General features: G+C 43.0%; 1 protein-coding gene across 2 annotated transcripts; it reads left to right on the top strand.

Moving 5' to 3' along the window:
- Positions 1-3,528: 3,528 nt before the first annotated feature.
- ubxn2a (UBX domain protein 2A) lies at positions 3,529-21,262 on the top strand. 2 transcript variants are annotated; one of them, XM_080744474.1, is made up of 7 exons: positions 3,529-3,612; positions 4,932-4,994; positions 13,275-13,386; positions 16,545-16,654; positions 17,290-17,427; positions 18,261-18,422; positions 19,353-21,262. In XM_080744474.1, the coding sequence occupies exons 2-7, from the start codon at positions 4,951-4,953 to the stop codon at positions 19,534-19,536; spliced, it is 750 nt and encodes a 249-aa protein (XP_080600600.1). In that variant the 5' UTR covers positions 3,529-3,612; positions 4,932-4,950; the 3' UTR covers positions 19,537-21,262. The 2 variants fall into 2 exon arrangements, with proteins under 2 accessions (XP_080600600.1, XP_080600601.1); XM_080744475.1 differs by having other exon boundaries at positions 3,541-3,612; positions 13,283-13,386.
- Positions 21,263-21,549: the final 287 nt, after the last annotated feature.

Here is a 21,549-nt window from a genome sequence, read left to right as displayed (position 1 = left end):
ACCCACTGACTCAGTTCAGGTGAGAAACTCCCCTAACACCAAATTGCGAACAGGACTTTAAGCCAGATACTGTATTATGTGGACTGGGTATTTGAGGTTGTTTGTTGAAAGCTGAGGGGATGGGAGTTGAAAAGCCACTTTTATTATTGTCAGGCATTTACACATTGGATTTAGAAATTGACAGCCATGAAATGCCGATTATCTCTGAGATGTATTTGAACATGGATATGACACATCATGACATGTTGTTAATCGTTCTTCAACGTCGGTCATGATGATCATCTGACAACGGCTCAAGCTGTCACAGAATTCAGCAGGTGATCAATGCCGATGTAACACCCGGCAGGTGCATTTTGCCGGCTAGACGTGGGCTAGACTGCCAGACAAGAAACTATTTTTCAGCGTTCGTAAAACAGTGGGGCTACATTGAATGAGAAAAATATAATACTGTTACTAATCTATTACTGTTTTACTTTTATATTTGTATAGCAGAAATTCTTGCATTCCATAATAGTAGGCTATAGGCTGTAAAAACAAAAAGCCTAGCCTATATCCTTTTTGGCCAAATTTAAAAATGTGGTTATTTTTTATGTTAATGTTTCTGTTTATGTAGACTGGATGCTGCAAACAGAATATAGGCTAGGCCTACTTTAATTTTGCAAACAGAAAGTTTTCACTTTTCTGTAAGTGGGTGTTTATAATGCCATGTCAACACAGAAAACAAGAGGGAAGTACTTTTAACCTGGGGTGCGCGGCTCCCTTCAGCACCATAGACAGCGACACTGCAATGTCACAAAAACACAGCCTACAATTAATTAGAAAATGCAGAAAACATTCTAATGTTTATAGGGGGCTGTTTGAAGTTTACGTCCAAGTTGTTGTATTTAATACCCGAGTTATTAACATCATAGTAGTTACCTCCGATGCTGATTGCTGACACAGGGAGAACAATAATAAGGGTGCTGTTAAGACAACAGGAGCAGGCTTCTTACCAGTGGTGGTGTAAAGTAACTAAGTATACTCAAATATTGTACTTAAGTCAAATTATGAGGACTTTTTACTTTACTGGAGTATTTCCAAGTTTAAATACTTTTACCTGTAGCTTACTCCACTATACATCTCAGAGGCAAATATTGTACTTTTACTCATTTGACAGCTTTAGTTACTATAGCTACTTTGCAGATTTCGATTATTAACACAAAACATACATTAACCACATCACACATACATTTAAAAAGATTTTTATAGGAATGATACATTTGAAAATGTGTGAAATGGGACATTCTGCATAATGACTTTTACATTTGTACATTAAGTAGCCTACATTTGATACCAATAGAGGGTATGCATGTGACATCATCATCATACCCGGAAGATGTAGGAACCCTCAACGCCTATTGAGTGGAAAAAAACTACTTTCTGGCTTTGACATCCAAACAGAAAAGTCATATCTGATTGCATTAAACAACGTTAAACGACGTTAAACTCACTTTGCCACTCAATTTGCCACTCGATATGCCATTCACTTTATGTATGCGCATATACCCTCTATAGAGGGTATGCGTGTGACATCATCATCATACCCGGAAGTTATGCAGGAACGCCTACTGAGTGGCAAAAAAAACTACTTTCTGGCCTTGACAGCCCATACATCCAAACAGAAAAGTCCTATCTGATTGCATTAAACAACGTTAAACTCACTTTGCCACTCGATGTGCCGCTCGATTTGCCATTCACTTTATGCGCATATAGGCCTACTTTTGAATTTTTACTGATACATACATTGCAGACCATACTTTTAAAACATGTGAAGGCTACTTCTTCCATCAATGCTTCTACCGCTCGGCACCGTACACGTGCTCAGCTATCACCTTGCTCAGGCGTTTACAGGGCTCATGCCTACATCTGACAGCCTGGCTGCTATGTCAATGTCTAATGTATTGTCGATGCTGTTTTCATTGTTGAGTCCACACGGTCTGCACTATGCCAGAAGCATCTAATTGTCACCCCAGGTGTCAATTTAACCCCCCCCCCCCCCTCCTCCTCCTCCCAAACTCATCAAATACTGACCCATGATCAAAGGTGAGGTCTTGAAGAGAATGAATTAGCAGGATCACCATTATGCATTATGTCCCTGTTACATGAGCCACCTGCAATAAAAAATACATGTCCAGAAGCAGAAATATGAACCCCCATCTCCCCTAAAACATGTGCTTTTGTGTATTTGTTGTGTGCCTGTGTGACATTGTTGACCAATCTTGTGTGAGAGAAAAGTTTATTGTAATTCCCATGTAGATTTTTCTGAATGTAAAATGTAACATTTGCTGCCATTTTCTATGGGCTATATAGACTACTGTATATGCAATTTCAATATTCATCAAATTTCCCCTCTAAAGAGAAAGACATTTCTACTGCTGCATGCATGGGTACTTGCTCCACTGGAGCTAGATTAGCCTACTGTTCATAAAGTATGGATATACTTCAGGTATGGCAGTTTGACTCTGCATGGTGCTGTTCTGGTAACCTCTCTGCCATAGAGGGGTAGTATGAGGAAAATAGCAAATATACCCTCAGTGTAGACTGTAGAGAGTATTTTGTTGGTCTGTTGGAACTTGGGAACTATTTTTGGAAGACCAGCCAGCATATAATAACTATTTTGGAGAGAACTGACCCTTTTTAGAACCCTTCTAATCACTTGCACCCTCACCCAGGCTGTAACCCATTTCTACAAACAATGAGATGTATTGTTTGCAAGCCTTGTTGTGCACAACAAACTGCAGATGCATTTCACCACCACAATATTGTCTCAAAGATGCTGTGTCAAGAATGTTTTTTTTTTTTTTTTTTTTCTTAAATTTTTATCCCACGATTTTTGTAACCCATTTTTTCACCCGGTGCCAATTGCCTAAGCTGTGATCCTGGGCTCTACTCTCCCTCTGCCAACCTGGGGAGGGCCCCGAACTGAGCTCATGCTTCCTTCAATGCATGAGGAGTGAGCAGGCCGCTTCTTATCACCTGACAGGGGGAGCTTCCCCGGTTGGACGTATAGCGCGTGGAAGGAACACGTTATTCCAACCAGTTCCATTCCCCTCCATCAGGCGCCCCGGCTGGCCAGGGGGAGGCTTTATAGAGACCAGGATTACTGCATGTTTTTGTGAGGGTATCTACCCTAGGAGACACGGGGAGAACATGCAAACTCCACACAGAAAGGCCCTTTTGCCAACCCCACCTAGGGTGTGGGCACTGATGACGAATGTTTTTTAATGATAATATAGGCTATTAAATAATAATAAGTTGTGCTTTAGGCCTATTTGATAAATACTTGACTTGCTAACATTGAATTAATTTGTAATTTAAATGCCAATATAGCAAAAATATATTTAATTTAACTAGCCTAGATGAGCCCACTTTAGGTGAGCAAGTACATGGTGTGAAAATAAAACTTGCTGAGCTCAGCAGTGCATCACGGCAGTTGCACAACACAGACGGCACTGCGCCTACGTCAGAGATGCAATAACGCGTCAGGCATATTGCTCAGCAGAAGACTGCTGCCCTAAACTTACGGCTGCACATCTGTACACAGAGGTCGGATTGCCGAGAAAATAGGAACTGGTAAAAATCTATACTTTAACGTTAGATATAGGCTACATGAATGCGTTTGTTTGTTTGTATGCGTGTGTTTGATCCGTTTGCGTTGTGATGGCCTTTCTCGTCGACTCGTCAATATGCAACGCGTTACGCCAGTAGCTATAGCCTACTGCGCATGCAAGTGCAACCGCCCCCTTATGTAATAAACCTGTTTGTTTCTCCATGGACGATTATAACACATGGTGTTAAAACAATGTTTAAGATTATTAGCAGGCATCGCTTTTATCATGTAGGCATATAACATGGTGCAGTTGTGAATGTGAAATGGTTCTGCGGATCTGTGCTAGCAGGCATGACAGAGCGATCAATCATCATCAATGATGATCGGGTTGATTGATTAGATCAGTGGTTCCCAAAGACTGGGTCGGGACCCATTTGTGGGTCACGGACCAATTTTATGGGTCACGACTCGAGTTATATATAGACCTATAGACCAGGGGTCTTCAACGTTTTCAGGCCGGGGACCCCCAAACTGATGGGGAGTTGGAGCAGGGACCCCCTACCACCTCGTAGGGTGTGGGGGGGGAGGGAGGAGGGGGGGGGGGGAGGGAGGAGGAGGGGGGGGGGGGGAGGGAGGAGGAGGAGGGGGGGGGGGGGGTCGGGGCTACGAAATATTTTTTATTTTAAACAAGTACAAGTTACAGCGAGCAGGGTGGGCCGTACCACTACCATTTCTAAACATACTACTTATTAACTGAGAACAAATGTAAATAATATCAACAATCTGTCAATTGCATAGTAATCATGTATTCAAGCTATTCAAAATGGATAGAATCATGATTTATTTTTTAACATAAATGTGGAAAATGAAAAAAAAAAAAAAAAAAAAAATTGAAATCTTTTTTTTTTTTTTAGCAATAATTTCGCGGACCCCCTGCAGTACCTCCGCGGACCCCCTAGGGGTCGCGGACCCCCTGTTGAAGACCCCTGCTATAGACTATATAGGTCTATATATAGCCCCTACAAAATCCCTACAAAAAAATCTTCCCCTCCCCAAAAAGTCATTTTATTTTTGGGGGGGAGAGATAGAAATTATTTTTAGAAAACAAACACATCTAAGAAATTCCCTAAATAAAATGTAGTAGTGAAAATAGGCAATCTACAAGCTGCAAAGCACACGTTGTGAGATTGTAGATCTGCTATTTTCACATCTAACTTCTCTTTTGGGTCTAGACGGAGCAAAAAAAAAAACGTTTGGGAACCACTGATAAGATGAATGACATCTCACATTGCTTGCGTGCTTTGCACATTTTTTCCAAGCTGCAACTTGTTTCCTCTTTTAGATGGGAAACACAGAACACCATGAAAGACGTAGGCACTATAGGCAATGAGAAAGATGAAAACTGGTGAGTTTTATGTATTTTGCTTGGTTCAGCCTATACGATTTCCTTTATTTTAATTTTTCCTATGATTATTATAATGGCTTATGGACATAAGAATAATGTCCTTTCATGGTTCCTATACAGTTTTCCAGTAGGACTTCTTCTGTCTCATTCTCCCTGTTTTCTGCTAGAGAAGCCCCAAATAATAACAATAATAAATGATAATAATAATATCATAATAATCAAAGTCGTGTACACTGTAGGGAGCTACAATGGAAAAAACTATGGCTCGTGGACCAACCGGTGACTTTGTACACGACTTCGTACATTTCCCATAGATTCTATGGGACTTGACCACTTGCTCCTGCCCTTCGTGTACACGGTCTGTGCCGTCTATAGTTTCTTAATGGGGGGCAGCAGAGAGCCATATGTACACAGGCCCTAGGTGGTGTCCACGACCAGTAGTTTTACATGAACCCTCAGAGGGACACTGTGGGCTTATCAAGTGGTCCGTGGTGGTTCTCAAAGTGAGGTCGGGGGACCCTCAGAGGGACACTGTGGGCTTATCCATACCTTGGCTACAGGGGGGAAATAATTAAATGTACTTTTCATCGTGCCTGTTGCTAAGGTATGGCAACATGATTGGTGTCTTGCAAGACACCAGTCATGTTGCCATACCTTAGCCTTTCCTGAACTGACGCCGCTGTGAACATGTGTACACAGCCAGCATATTACTCAATGCCAAACTTTGCACACACACTCCTTGCCTGCCAATCCACAACCTCCACCCCTCCAGGGACCCCCAGGGCTTATCTCCCGATTAGGACACTTTCCAGCATAGTGACATGCAGAACAAACTGTCCATATAGTATGGTTTACATAAAAGTCAGTTGTCTTTCACACACACACACACACACACACACACACACACACACACACACACACATATATATATATATACATATATATATATATATATATATATATATATATATATATATATATATATATATATATATATTTCATTTATTTATTTCATAAATATTTTTCATCACAATTGGGTTTGTGGGGAGCCATCCCTGCTTCAAGCTGTCACAGCACGGCACCAACACTTCAAACTAGTTAAAAACCCCAATACAGCAGATCTACAAGCACCTCACAGATCTACAAGCACCTCGCACATGCCAGGGACAGAGTAGGTTGGCCTGCATAAGCCTTGCTGTCAACACACTATACTACACCACTCAGGCCACCAAGCCAGGTGTGGTCAATTAGTGCCTTCTTTTGATCAGTGGCTTCTGCTTGATGAGTGGCACCAGTCTGTCTTTGTTCCCTGGTCAGTCAAGTTCACTGGGAGAGAATGTTTCAGATCAGTGCAAGTGTATTTGTTTTCCATTTGGACTTACTGTGTTTTGTTGGTACAGTATGCGTGCGACTAACTAATATTTCTGATAATTCCAATTTGTTTGTTGTTTAATTAGCCGGATTGTGAATGCCCTGCATTTTTCTTTCATCTTTAGAACCACACGTGTGTAACAAAACAGAGTGGTGATCATTTGGTGTGGGTGAAGAGAAGAAAAACATTTCATTAAAGGAGTAGTTCACCCCCAAAGTGACTTTTTTTCTATTGAACTCAAGTCTCCATGGCGTGAGTAATACATTGAAAAAATAAGTCATTTTGGGGGTGAACTACTCCTTGAATGTCAGTTTTGTGGTGTTTTGACTGGACACCCTGAGGATATTGCCAGATAGATAGATAGACAGACAGACAGACAGACAGACAGACAGACAGACAGACAGACAGACAGACAGACAGACAGACAGAGAATTGTAGGCCTTGCATTTATTTGACTTGGTTCCAACAGATGGCGAAAATAGCTAATCTTCAAGCTCACAATGCCTCACTGTTTGGACAAAGAGTTGAGGCGTTACATTTTGTAAAACACGGCCTTGTGAAAATAGCAGATCTACATGCTCACAACACCTCACAACGCAGGGCGGCGTGAGCATGTAGATCTGATATTTTCAAAATTTCTGCCCCTAATATTTAATTTATCATTTTAAAAGTATTAAAAAGTCCTTAAATTGTCTCTTTAGAAATGTGCAGATAGCCTCTGTATACTGTTGAGTGGAAAAACAATGTTTCACATTAAGCTAAACATTTGGGACCACCCAAGATCATTTGGAGACCCCTCTAGGGGTCCCATAGTTGAACCACTGACTTATAAGGGGAGTATGGAGACCCCTCTAGGGGTCCCATAGTTGAACCACTGACTTATAAGGGGAGTATATGAGGCTGGATCCGTCTGGAACACTGCACTAGGCTCTCGCCAGCTCTGTAGCTCTCCACACTTGAACAGTTGTGTCCTTAAATTCAATTATAATAATTAACCCCTGTATATACGGGCAATAGTTTTACATGACTTTGTGTACACAGCCAATAGTTTTACATGAACATGTTCAGGCTTTAGTACTGTACTGTCTCGTGTAGCCCAACAGAGCCCATCACAGCACAACACGGCCCACCAGAGCCCAATACAGCCTACCAGAGCCCAATAGACTCCAGCAAACCTAAGTCCAGCCCAGTCCTGCCCAATAGGAGTATAGACCAGGGAAGGGGGGTAGTTAGATGACTGCACCAGACTCCACCAGGCTGCTCCATGCTCCAGCCAGCTCTGTAGATCCTGTGTACACGGCACTCCTAACTCGAAAGGTCAAGGAAAAGGGTCGTTTTAGGCGTCAAAACAGGCCCCTTTTCCTTAAAATGAATAAAAAAATCTAAAAAATATGTTTTGTTTCAGGCAGGACACACGTTTCATATTTGAAGCATGCCCGATCTGATGGAATGGGTTTCGTGTCTCTCCGACACTTTGAACCCTTTACGATTGCGAAAAAGACACCGAAACCCGGATTTTTGTCCTTAAAATCAATAAAAAAATCTAAAAAAATCTGTTTGTTTTACGCAGGAAACACTTCATATTTGAAGGATGCCTGATCCGATGGAATGGGTTTCGTGTCTCTCCGACACTTTGAACCCTTTATGATTGCGAAAAAGACATGAAAATTGCACGCCACCAACACGATTACACATTCTTTCGGATAAAAGACACTTATTCTGACTTACTTTTTGACGCTGAATCCAACAAACCCGGTCTCGTGTCTCTACGACACTCCTAACTCGAAAGGTCAAGGAAAAAGCCACTGTGTACACAGGCAATAGTTTTACATGACTTTGTGTACACGGCCAATAGTTTTACATGAACATGTCTAGGCTTTAGTACTGTACTGCCTCGTATAGCCCAACAGAGCCCAGCACAGAACAGCACAGCCCACCAGAGCCCAATACAGCCCCCCAGAGCCCAACAGAGTCCAGCAAACCTAAGTCCAGCCCAGTCCTGCCGAGTAGGAGTATAGACCGGGGAAAGGGGGTAGTTAGATGACTCCACCAGGCCATTACTGTCCAGATCTGGCTTGAATAGGCCAGACCAGGGTAGACAGGACTGCACCAGACTCCACCAGGCTGCTCCAGCCAGCTCTGTAGATCCTTGCACATGCGATTAACCACTGTGTACACGGGCAATAGTTTTAAGTTTTACATGAACCCTCAGAGGGACACTGTGGGCTTATCAAGTGGTCCATGGCCGGTTCTCAAAGTGAGGTCGGGGGGCCCACAGTGTCCCTCTGAGGGGACACGGCACAGACCGTGTACACGAAGGGCAGGAGCAAGTGTTCAAGTCCCATAGAATCTATGGGAAATGTACACAGGCGTGTACAAAGTCACCAGTAGTTTTACATGAACCCTCAGAGGGACACTGTGGGCTTATCAAGTGGTCCATGGTCGGTTCTCAAAGTGAGGTCGGGGACCCTCAGAGGGACACTGTGGGCTTATCAAGTGGTCCATGGTCGGTTCTCAAAGTGAGGTCGGGGGACCCTCAGAGGGACACTGTGGGCTTATCAAGTGGTCCATGGTCGGTTCTCAAAGTGAGGTTGGGGGACCCTCAGAGGGACACTGAGGGCTTATCAAGTGGTCCATGGTCGGTTCTCAAAGTGAGGTCGAGGGACCCTCAGAGGGACACTGGGCTTATCAAGTGGGAGCACAAAGTTGGTGAGGGGGGTACTAGCTATAGTAGGATGATCAGGCTTGTCGAGGCCAAAGGGTGTACTAGAGTCTTAATAGGCACCATTAGGTTGTTCTAGGCCGTTGTCTGCCCTTTAGCTGCTCACACAATTGAGACCAAACACTGTGTACAGGAGCCTTAGTTTGTGTGTACATGACCAATAGTTTTAAATGGATATTTCTAGTCCATCGCACACCGCTGCCTTGTGCACCCTTGGTTGGTTCGTCTTTGTTTGGGAAGGAGGGACTTTGAGGATGTACCTCACTTTGAGAACCGACCATGGACCACTTGATAAGCCCACAGTGTCCCTCTGAGGGTCCCCCGATCTCACTTTGAGAACCGACCATGGACCACTTGATAAGCCCACGGTGTCCCTCTGAGGGTCCCTCGACCTCACTTTGAGAACCGACCATGGACCACTTGATAAGCCCACAGTGTCCCTCTGAGGGTCCCCCGACCTCACTTTGAGAACCGACCATGGACCACTTGATAAGCCCACAGTGTCCCTCTGAGGGTTCATGTAAAACTACTGGTGACTTTGTACACGCCTGTGTACATTTCCCATAGATTCTATGGGACTTGAACACTTGCTCCTGCCCTTCGTGTACACAATCTGTGCCGTGTCCCCTCAGAGGGACATTGTGGGCCCCCCGACCTCACTTTGAGAACCGGCCATGGACCACTTGATAAGCCCACAGTGTCCCTCTGAGGGTCCCCCGACCTCACTTTGAGAACCGACCATGGACCACTTGATAAGCCCACAGTGTCCCTCTGAGGGTTCATGTAAAACTACTGGTGACTTTGTACACGCCTGTGTACATTTCCCATAGATTCTATGGGACTTGAACACTTGCTCCTGCCCTTCGTGTACACGGTCTGTGCCGTGTCCCCTCAGAGGGACACTGTGGGCCCCCGACCTCACTTTGAGAACCGACCATGGACCACTTGATAAGCCCACAGTGTCCCTCTGAGGGTCCCCCGACCTCACTTTGAGGACCGACCATGGACCACTTGATAAGCCCATAGTGTCCCTCTGAGGGTCCCCGACCTCACTTTGAGAACCGACCATGGACCACTTGATAAGCCCACAGTGTCCCTCTGAGGGTTCATGTAAAACTACTGGTGACTTTGTACACGCCTGTGTACATTTCCCATAGATTCTATGGGACTTGAACACTTGCTCCTGCCCTTCGTGTACACGGTCTGTGCCGTGTCCCCTCAGAGGGACACTGTGGGCCCCCCGACCTCACTTTGAGAACCGGCCATGGACCACTTGATAAGCCCACAGTGTCCCTCTGAGGGTTCATGTAAAACTTAAAACTATTGCCCGTGTACACAGTGGTTAATCGCATGTGCAAGGATCTACAGAGCTGGCTGGAGCAGCCTGGTGGAGTCTGGTGCAGTCCTGTCTACCCTGGTCTGGCCTATTCAAGCCAGATCTGGACAGTAATGGCCTGGTGGAGTCATCTAACTACCCCCTTTCCCCGGTCTATACTCCTACTCGGCAGGACTGGGCTGGACTTAGGTTTGCTGGACTCTGTTGGGCTCTGGGGGGCTGTATTGGGCTCTGGTGGGCTGTGCTGTTCTGTGCTGGGCTCTGTTGGGCTATACGAGGCAGTACAGTACTAAAGCCTAGACATGTTCATGTAAAACTATTGGCTGTGTACACAAAGTCATGTAAAACTATTGCCCGTATATACAGGGGTTAATTATTATAATTGAATTTAAGGACACAACTGTTCAAGTGTGGAGAGCTACAGAGCTGGCGAGAGCCTAGTGCAGTGTTCCAGACGGATCCAGCCTCATATACTCCCCTTATAAGTCAGTGGTTCAACTATGGGACCCCTAGAGGGGTCTCCATACTCCCCTTATAAGTCAGTGGTTCAACTATGGGATCCCTAGAGGGGTCTCCAAATGATCTTGGGTGGTCCCAAATGTTTAGCTTAATTGTTTTTCCACTCAACAGTATACAGAGGCTATCTGCACATTTCTAAAGAGACAATTTAAGGACTTTTTAATACTTTTAAAATTATAAATTAAATATTAGGGGCAGAAATTGTGAAAATATCAGATCTACATGCTCACACCGCCCTGCGTTGTGAGGTGTTGTGAGCATGTAGATCTGCTATTTTCACAAGGCCGTGTTTTACAAAATGTAACGCCTCAACTCTTTGTCCAAACAGTGAGGCATTGTGAGCTTGAAGATTAGCTATTTTCGCCATCTGTTGGAACCAAGTCAAATAAATGCAAGGCCTACAATTCTCTGTCTGTCTGTCTGTCTGTCTGTCTGTCTGTCTGTCTGTCTGTCTATCTATCTGGCAATATCCTCAGGGTGTCCAGTCAAAACACCACAAAACTGACATTCAAGGAGTAGTTCACCCCCAAAATGACTTATTTTTTCAATGTATTACTCACGCCATGGAGACTTGAGTTCAATAGAAAAAAAGTCACTTTGGGGGTGAACTACTCCTTTAATGAAATGTTTTTCTTCTCTTCACCCACACCAAATGATCACCACTCTGTTTTGTTACACACGTGTGGTTCTAAAGATGAAAGAAAAATGCAGGGCATTCACAATCCGGCTAATTAAACAACAAACAAATTGGAATTATCAGAAATATTAGTTAGTCGCACGCATACTGTACCAACAAAACACAGTAAGTCCAAATGGAAAACAAATACACTTGCACTGATCTGAAACATTCTCTCCCAGTGAACTTGACTGACCAGGGAACAAAGACAGACTGGTGCCACTCATCAAGCAGAAGCCACTGATCAAAAGAAGGCACTAATTGACCACACCTGGCTTGGTGTGTTGACAGCAAGGCTTATGCAGGCCAAATGTGCGAGGTGCTTGTAGATCTGTGAGGTGCTTGTAGATCTGCTGTATTGGGTTTTTTAACTAGTTTGAAGTGTTGGTGCCGTGCTGTGACAGCTTGAAGCAGGGATGGCTCCCCACAAACCCAATTGTGATGAAAAATATTTATGAAATAAATAAATGAAATATATATATATATATATATATATATATATATATATATATATATATATATGTATATATATATATATGTGTGTGTGTGTGTGTGTGTGTGTGTGTGTGTGTGTGTGTGTGTGTGTGTGTGTGTGTGTGTGTGAAAGACAACTGACTTTTATGTAAACCATACTATATGGACAGTTTGTCCTGCATGTCACTATGCTGGAAAGTGTCCTAATCGGGAGATAAGCCCTGGGGGTCCCTGGAGGGGTGGAGGTTGTGGATTGGCAGGCAAGGAGTGTGTGTGCAAAGTTTGGCATTGAGTAATATGCTGGCTGTGTACACATGTTCACAGCGGCGTCAGTTCAGGAAAGGCTAAGGTATGGCAACATGACTGGTGTCTTGCAAGACACCAATCATGTTGCCATACCTTAGCAACAGGCACGATGAAAAGTACATTTAATTATTTCCCCCCTGTAGCCAAGGTATGGCAGCTGCCATAGCTTGCCATACCCAATTGACGCCCCTGCATGTTCACCTCCAGTAGGTTGGGAAAGTAGCCTGCCACCCTGTGGAAATAGGCTTGAACTGCAAGATAGGACCCTAAAACAAATAAAATGGAATAAAAAAGCATCCGTAAGACGGATGGGCGAACAAGTGGTGTCCATACGTAGATGGGGTCCCAGAGGACATGTAGAGCCCACCCCCTTATTTTTCACGCCCCCAGGGAACACACAGCGGGGTTTGGAAATTTGTCGTGTACACCAGCCCTAGGACCTCGGCTTCGTGGACCGATTTAACGATAGGGGTAATAATCATACTAATAATGTGTTCTAAAGTGCCTCATTTTGATATAGGCTAAGTCATTTAAAGATACAGTCATTATTTTGAGACAGTTTCTCATTATTTTGAGATCCTCCATACTAATCTTGAGAAGGTTTCTCATTCTGATAGACTACGGTCATTGTTATTATTGTTATGATTATTAATATTATGTATATCTCATTCATTCATTCACTTTGAGATACATTCTACCAGCAGTACAAATGTGCTATATGTAAATGGAACAAATCAGTCAATGCAGGGTAAATGTCCCAGAATTCTGCCTGTAGCCAATTGTCAAATTGTGGATAAACCAAATCGATCTCCCATTGATTGTTTGAATAAAATAATGGCCTAAATTAGAATAATGACCTCAGCTCTTCCCTTAAGGGTTGAAGGTGCAGAGGAAGAGGAGGAGGATTCAATGAGGCGTACGTTCTCGGTAGAGGACCTTCTAGACGAGGTGGAGAAGATCTGCAATGACGCCTCAGGGAGTTCAAAGGTCAGGGGGGAGTAGAACATCTACCGTATTTAATCTTCCCACTCACTTCCGTACAAGTCAATCACACAAAACCATAATTCATTATCACGTGTGGGCTTTCCAGGATCCAAGCTTTTAATCCATACAACATACAGTACATTACGTTACATACACCAGTAAGACTCCCTAATCGGGAGATAAGCGACCGTAGGTCGCTTATCTCCACAAATAGGGCAAAAATGTGTTTTTCCTAAATCTTCCTGATCCATGTTAATGACATGAGTGTAGACATGCTGTGTAGTGATTTTCGTGATTTTAGGGCAAAATCTGTAGGAGTTACGGCATTTTATGTGAGCTGCAGTGGAGGGGGTCCTCCACTGGGGGCGCCACCACTTTTGCATCCGTTCTGGAGCACCAGGAGTGGGTGGTCCCCAGGAATTCCCCGTGAGCAGCCCCGTTGGGGTGGTCATTTGGTCATTTTTGCACATTTGGTCATTTTTTACATCTGGGGGTCCCCCAGGGTCCTGGGGGTCCCTGGAGCTCCGGGGGTCCTTGGAGGTTGTAGTTTGACAGGTAAGGAGTGTGTGTGCAAAATGTCGCATGGATGGGGGCAACGGTTGTGCAGATAGGAGCAGGGCAAAATTAGACCTGGGGGTCCCCCAGGGACCTGGGGGTCCCTGGAGCTGCGGGGGTCCTTGGAGGTAGTAGTTTGGCAGGTCAGGAGTGTGTGTGCAAGATTTGGCGTGGTTGGGGGCAACGGTTGTGGAGATATGAGCAGGGCAAAAGTGTGACGTGTGACTGACGCACGGACAGCCGGTGGAGGTTTTGATAGTAAATGCGACCTACGGTCGCAATCAGTGGTTCTCAACCTTTTCAGGCTGCGACCCCCAAAATAATCATATTTTAACTGGGGACCCCCCACCCTGACGAGCACTAAGAGTTGAGGCATTACATTTTGTATAACATGGTTATATTGTGAAAATAGCAGATCTACATGCTCACAACGCCTCGCATGTAGCATGTAAATTGGCTATTTTCAAAATTTCTGCCTCTAATATTTGACAATTTGGCCAATGTTTAATTTGTCATTAGAGGTATTAAAAAGTCCTTAAATTGTCACTTTAGAAATGTGCAGATACCCTCTATACACTTAAACTTTATGTTGGTTTGTTTTCTGTTGAGTGAGAAAAACAATGTTGCACATTAAGTTAATCATCTGGGGACCCCCCAAAATGATTTGGGGACCCCCCTGGGGTCCCGACCCACAGGTTGAGAACCACTGACATACATTACTTTGAATGATTCGACCCTTCCCGTGATTGGTGAGGCAGACCATGTTTGATTGGCATTTCCTAGATCCTCCTATGTTATAAACCTTGTGCCATGCTTCCTCACAAGAGAGCCGGGATTCCTGTGTCAAAAGAGTGGGAGCATTGGGGTGACTGGTAGACCTTTGCTGTCAGGGGTGTCGTACCAAATTATGGGCCCTGGGTACAAGGATTCACTGCGGGCCCCCCATGAATGTTTTTCATAAGGGGAGGGGGTTTAACCCATTTAGACTGGGAACACATTGTTACACATTATTTTGTGCTTTAACTAACTATTAACTAACTATTAACTATTTAACTATTGTGCTTTAACTATTGAAAAAAAGTCTTTCAAATCCTTTCCCATCTCAAAATATTTAGTTCCAGGGACCCCCCAGAAGCAAAATTTTATGCAGTTACAAATGTTCGCTTAAAAAATAAATATATTCAAAGATTTGCACACATTTTCATGATTTTTCACTCTGTGTTTTTACTAAACTATCTACAATAATTTACACATTTTACAGCTCTGCATCACCAGTCAACAAACGATGATATGAATGAATGATAGAACGTAAGCGTCTCTTACGTAAACCCGATATGGACAAAAAGGATGAAACGTAATACAGCACACCATATGACCATACCATTAAATAAAAAAATAAACATTGACTCCTGTATACAAATACTGCTCTAATAATTCTGATAATACAACATACAGAAAATATGCAATAATTTCCAAATACACAGAGAAACAAGTTGTGACTGACTCACATCACCACCAGAGGTCACTTTTCATCACATGATGTCTGCAAAAGACATTGTGAAACATTGTACATAATAGTGAAATATGTACAAAATACACTTTTGGAGTTATACAAATGGGAACAAACCACACACTGTGGGTTTTATAAATATTCAACTAATGAAAAGTATTAATAAGAGCTTTTAACTAAATAATAACTTCATTGGATCCATTGTGACAGCTTCTTTTTTTCACTATCTGAAAATTAACGTTTTTGGGCGTACAAGGTTTTCCGCCCTACAGTGACAATATGTTCGTGAGGACCCACGTTGGAATCCGACTCCCGTCACGCCTTGCATGCCTCCCCTCTCTCTATCCTGGGTTTCCTGTCTCTCTACTACCGTATCATATCGAAGTAAAGCATAAAATGACAAAAACTATGGAAGAAGAAAATTATGGAAGTATCCGGCATACTCTGGTTGGCCTGTTGAGTTGTCAGTCAAACAGGAAGTGCAAAGATGATACTTGATGTCTTTGAGTGATTGAATAATGAAAAATGAATGTCACCTCCTAATGCTCCATGTTTAGTATCCCCTTTTTCATCTTTTTCTTATAATTCCTTCATGTTTCCCTGGTGAACGTAAACAAGAGAGTGTATGTGGGGAAAGGGAAATCCCTCAACACCTCACTAACACTTAAACCGTATATACTGTGGTTTATGCCAAATATCAAAAGTAACAGATATACAAGTCATAACACTTCGCCACTTGACTCATGTGACTTTGTGACCTATTTTTACAAATGTTTGCCAATTTATGCAGAATGTTCGCCTATTACGATACACCTAGAATAGGGACACTAGGGTTCACGTGGTGCGGTTAACTACTGCAGTACTGTAGGTCTATTTATCCAGGAAAATCAGGAACCGTGGTCAAGCCTACCTGCACCTGTTAGGGCAGGATAACTCACATCTTTATGATTATCTTGACTGAGTATGATGACCTCAGCAGATATGCAGCATACCTCCACCTCTGTGATCAGATTCAGACGGTTCTGGTGCAGTGCAATGCATGCAAACCCAACCACTGGCCAATGGGGTGCTCATAGCTCTCTTTGTGCTCCTCCAGGTAGAGTTGGTCGTGAGGCTATGGAAGGATGGCTTCACCGTGAACGACGAGGAGTTTCGCAGCTACTCGGTACCAGAGAACCAGGATTTCCTGGAAGCCATCAAACGTGGGTAGGTTGGAGTTCATTGTTTTTCACGCGCATGCACTCACTCACACACACACACACACACACACACACACACACACACACACACACACACACACACACACACACACACACACACAGGTTTGAAGGAAAGGTTTGCCAACTTTAGTTTTTCAGCACAGCGTGTTAAAAACTGCATTCACAAAACAGGTCTATTTCTCTGTGCACACAAAATACAGATTTAAGTAAATCAATGTCTTGAAACCTAAACTTTTGATTAACTGTCACTGTCAGTCTTTCCGTCAATAGCTCAGTCAGACAGTAAAATGTGAGTGAAAATAATGGCCAATATTAGTAAAGTTCTCAAAACAGCTTTTACAAAGTGATTTAATAAATGGGGCATTGAGCATGAGGGCCTCCTTGTGTCTAAGCTGCTTGGTATCGATTATGACTTAAGCACAAGACATGAGCAGCAATCTATTATAATTGATTCATTGTCTCGATGGAGTCAATTAATCAATTAAACTCACCAGTCCCCTACGGTAAAAAAAAAGTCACACCAAGAGATTACAGCCTCAGACAAAGCATACTGGTCTAATTTGTTATATTGATTTATCTGTAAAAGACACCTTGCCTGGTCTTTCATTTGGTATGATTCAGGGAGCTCCCGACTGAGTGGGAAAGCCGAGCAGAGGAGGAGGAGCTGGAGATCAACATGGAAGATCTGACAGAAGAGACGTATGTCCCAAGAAAGAAAGTCTTCCATCCCTTCAGTGGGCGAGGGTACCGGCTTGGCAGGTAAGATACTCTAATTTTGACAGATTGCGACAAAAACAAAAAATATCCATGAATTCAAGTCTCTATGGGGTGAGTAATCGATAGAAAAAAGTAATTTCTTGGAGGAACTATCCCTTTAAGCAAATATCATTGGGATTGGGATTTACTCAAAGGGACAGTGCCCTCATACCACGAACTGGTGTGGTGCCCCCCAAATTTAGAACAGACATGGGAACATTTGGCTGGGACTTTAACTGATTAATTGCGATTAATTAATTACAGAAAATTAACGCGATTAAAAGAATTAACGCATTTTAATCGCACTTAGTTTTTGCACCACAGAACCTTCAGTTTCGGGCATACCAATCATAAGGGGAGAAGTAGCTGATCATTTTTTTTATCGCATCCCAGCCCTGTACTATATATATATAATATATACATATATATATATATATATATATATATATATATACATATATATATATATTCCTTGATGTGAAAATGTTTGAATGCCATACAGAGGTTTTCAACCCAACACTCCACCAGATGATTTGACTTATTATATACGGTAGGAAATGTACAACAGAGAATATTCTCCCATACAATAGCTGCTGTATATTTGTAGGATATACTCTACTGTAAAGATATACTATTCAGTCATACTATTCAACACCACAAGGTGGCCCTCTTGCTTCAGGCATCTATCTCATAAGCTGAGCGCTAGAGACAGACACTGTGTGGCATTAAGAGCCTTGGCATTTCCAAACTTGAATCCTGTCAACTGTAAGGTCTGGAGTACAGGGTGATCGTTGACCTGTAACTGTGTGATCTTTAATTTTCTGCCTGCTCCCCAGTGTTGCACCCAGAGTGGTGGCCAGGTCACCATCTGTGCACGAGGATGGAGAATCTCCTCCTATCCCCATGGTAACACTGGACCACACCCTCCCTGTCACCTCCCTGCAGATTTGGTTGGCCGACGGCAGGAGGCTAGTGCAGAGGTTCAACCTATCACATCGGTGCGTTCAACTCTTTCTGGGCTAAAGCTGTTTAATATACATCAGATACAAGAGCTAGTAGGAATTACTAAACTAAAGACTAGATTGCTCTGTGTGCTCCTGTATTTCTGTAAACAGCCATAGGCCATAGACACTCAATGGTGAAATAATTCACTGGATTTGTCAATTAAAAATAAGAGCAGCATTAGAGCAAATGACAAGCATACATACACAATCATAAGTAATGCATTGAGTGAAGTTAGAGTTCCAGAACCAGAACAACAATTGCAGTGTGTGTGTGTGTGTGTGTGTGTGTGTGTGTGTGTGTGTGTGTGTGTGTGTGTGTGTGTGTGTGTGTGTGTGTGTGTGTGTGTGTGTGTGTGTGTGTGTGTGTATGTTTGTGTGTGTGCGGGGGGGTGGGGAGGGGGGTGTTAGGCAGTCAGCTGGTTGGAGATGATGTAATGGCTGATCCTAGCGTTGTAGACTACGGAGTAGTGAGGCCCATGCTGGTGCTGCATGGTGCATGTTATCATCTGCCATAGTGCATGGGCCTGCAGAAAACATAATCTGAGAGGGCGCAATGGGGTGGATCTATAAAATCCCCAGAGAAGGATTGCATAACTGAGATGCAGAGTTTATATAACAGGTTTAGTAGCAGGCATGGAGGGCTCAACCCAAAGCTAGTGCAAGTGCTTGTGTGTTAGCAGCAAAGTCTCCATATGGCAGCTTGTATATGTACATACGTGGGGCTGTTGTCAATTATAAATGATGTTACTAACATTGTGGTTTAAAGAGAAAGTGTGTGTTGATGGAGAGTGGTGTGTTTTGTCTGGGAACGCTTATCCATTGAGGAGTCAAAACTCAGTATAGCATAGTATTCAAAATGACCACCCTTCATTCAGTCTTTCTTTTATTTATTTATGTCTTTCTCTTATCTCTGTCTGTCTGTAGGATCAGTGATGTACAGGATTTCGTGACACGCTGCCAAAGGACCTGCCCGCCTTTCATCCTAACAACATCTCTTCCCTCCCGAGAGCTCAACGAGGTAGAACTCAGTCTGGAGCAGGCAGACTTGGGCAACGCAGTCATCGTCCAGAGACCCCTGAACACAGAGTCTGCCTTCGGACACTCATGACCAACAGGGCCCCTTAAAACACACCATGGCATGCTCATTCACCCTGCTGAACCTGCCCCCCTTCTTCCCGACTGCAACTACTCCCCGTTGCCTGCCTCGTTCAACAATGGATGCTGTGTTGAGGCGGTAGCATCGTAAATACCTCTCTGCATTCACGTCTGGCCTGGGTTACCTGCCCTGCCACTAGCCAGTCGGAAACTCCCTTGGTTAATAACACACATCTCCATATTCACAGACGCTACCAATGCCCTTGCTGTTACTTATAGACTTTGTATTCCTCCACTGGGGACAATGTTAGCCTACTGCACAGAAATACTAGACAACTGCCAAAATAAAATACATTTTAGACACACAGTATTTTAAAAGCAGTCACTCTTTGGTTTGATCCAAGGAACAAGGGAAAAACTGCTAGACCATGGCCAAGTGTTTTCAAGTCCAGTGTACCGGTTCAACTTGACTCTAATCGTTTTACTTTGTTTTGCACTGCAGGTTGGAGGACACTCTCCAACCAGCTTGGTAGGAGAGTGCTCAACAACCTAATGCTAATGCTGTCTGGGAATCTGTTTTACTTGTACAGTCCAACAAAACAGTTTCTGATAACATTTTAGGTGTGAAATAGGCCATGCAGTTGCTCAATATTGATTCATTTCACATTTCACAGTATTTATTCAGGAGCTTTCATGCATTATATTGCAGTCTGTCGTGATGCAATGACACAATGGTTGTGACAATTCTCTCTGACCAATCAATAGTCTGCCATGTTTTTACATCACCTTTTGATATTGACTCAACTCATTTGGAATCTCGGACGGTGGGACAGCAGACACTTACTTTTTTGGCTTACTGGCAGCATGCACACGAATTGTGGTGCTGATCAATTAAGTGGTGAGTCATGGCCAAAATATGAATGAAAAGCGGGACGGTGATCAAAATGTGAAGTATATTCACACACACTCAAAAATCACAATATGTGATTTAATTCCTTGGGAGCATGCACAAGATTGGTTCAGTGTTTTGCGAGATTTGCCACGGACACACAGACAGAATCTCTTCTAGACGACTCGCCCCCTAGGTGCCATGCCGTAAAACAGTACTACAGTATGTAGTTTTACCTAATGGAAACCCAAAAAAGTTGAGCCGGTACGATGCCGTGGACAACATTGCAATCTCAGTCTTTTCTAGCACCTTCAGCTGTCCCGGAAACCATAAATTGAATTACCGTTTTCCAGCACCACCATCAAAACTATAAATAACTGAATTTGTAGTGAAAGACTGGTATTATATATGGTTGTCCAATTACATTTACACATATTAGGAACTTGTCCTGGAGTTTTGGTCACATAAAGCATGGTATAAATACACAGACGAAACAGAATTAGTACGAATGTGTAGAATATATGCGAAGGTGCACTGAAGCTATTCCAACAGCACTGCAGGTGTTTCCTTTATTTTGACAGATGTGCCTGTAAATCCACCTGACTTATCAAGCTTCAAGTCTTCCTAAACTGTGATTTTTAACTTTTATGCACTATATGCAGTGAAAGCAAAGGGTCAATATCTGTTTATTAAAATATCACATTATGTATGATGTTTACAGTTTGTAACAAAATGATCTGTATTCACGATACGAGATAACAACTTTGCCTAACTATTTGGGGCTGTGAATCTGTGATATGTTCAGTTTGCCAGAATGTTGAAGATCTATTTTGAAAACCACATTGTCTTATTTAACCTGCTTTTACTTATAATCTAAAATAAATATCTGTTGAAAATGTTATTCGCTTCATGTAGCGTCCCATCTGCAATGTGATCTTTGCTGGGTCAGAGGGAGGGATCATCAGAGTGAAGGAATCTGCCTTGCAGTGGTGTAAAGTCACTAAGTACATTGACTTAAGTAATGCACTTAAGTACACTTTTCAGGATCCAAATATTGTACGTTTACTTTAATTACTAGTTACTTTGCAGATATAAATTATAATATTATAAAACATGCATAAACCACTTTAGCCCTAT

The sequence above is a fragment of the Nannobrachium achirus genome (genome assembly GCF_963921795.1).
Source record: "Nannobrachium achirus genome assembly, chromosome: 16".
Taxonomy (NCBI): domain Eukaryota; kingdom Metazoa; phylum Chordata; class Actinopteri; order Myctophiformes; family Myctophidae; genus Nannobrachium; species Nannobrachium achirus.
Note: the sequence above shows the minus strand (reverse complement) of the source record. Positions and strands in the feature narration are given on the sequence as shown.

Excerpts from the sequence above, each read along its gene's own strand:
- ubxn2a (XM_080744474.1), top strand. The coding sequence starts at position 4,951 with ATGAAAGACGTAGGCACTATAGGCAATGAGAAAGATGAAAACTG. Across the intron at positions 13,387-16,544 it reads ACGCCTCAGGGAGTTCAAAG|GTAGAGTTGGTCGTGAGGCT; the intron begins GTCAGGGGGGAG and ends GTGCTCCTCCAG. Across the intron at positions 18,423-19,352 it reads AGGTTCAACCTATCACATCG|GATCAGTGATGTACAGGATT; the intron begins GTGCGTTCAACT and ends GTCTGTCTGTAG.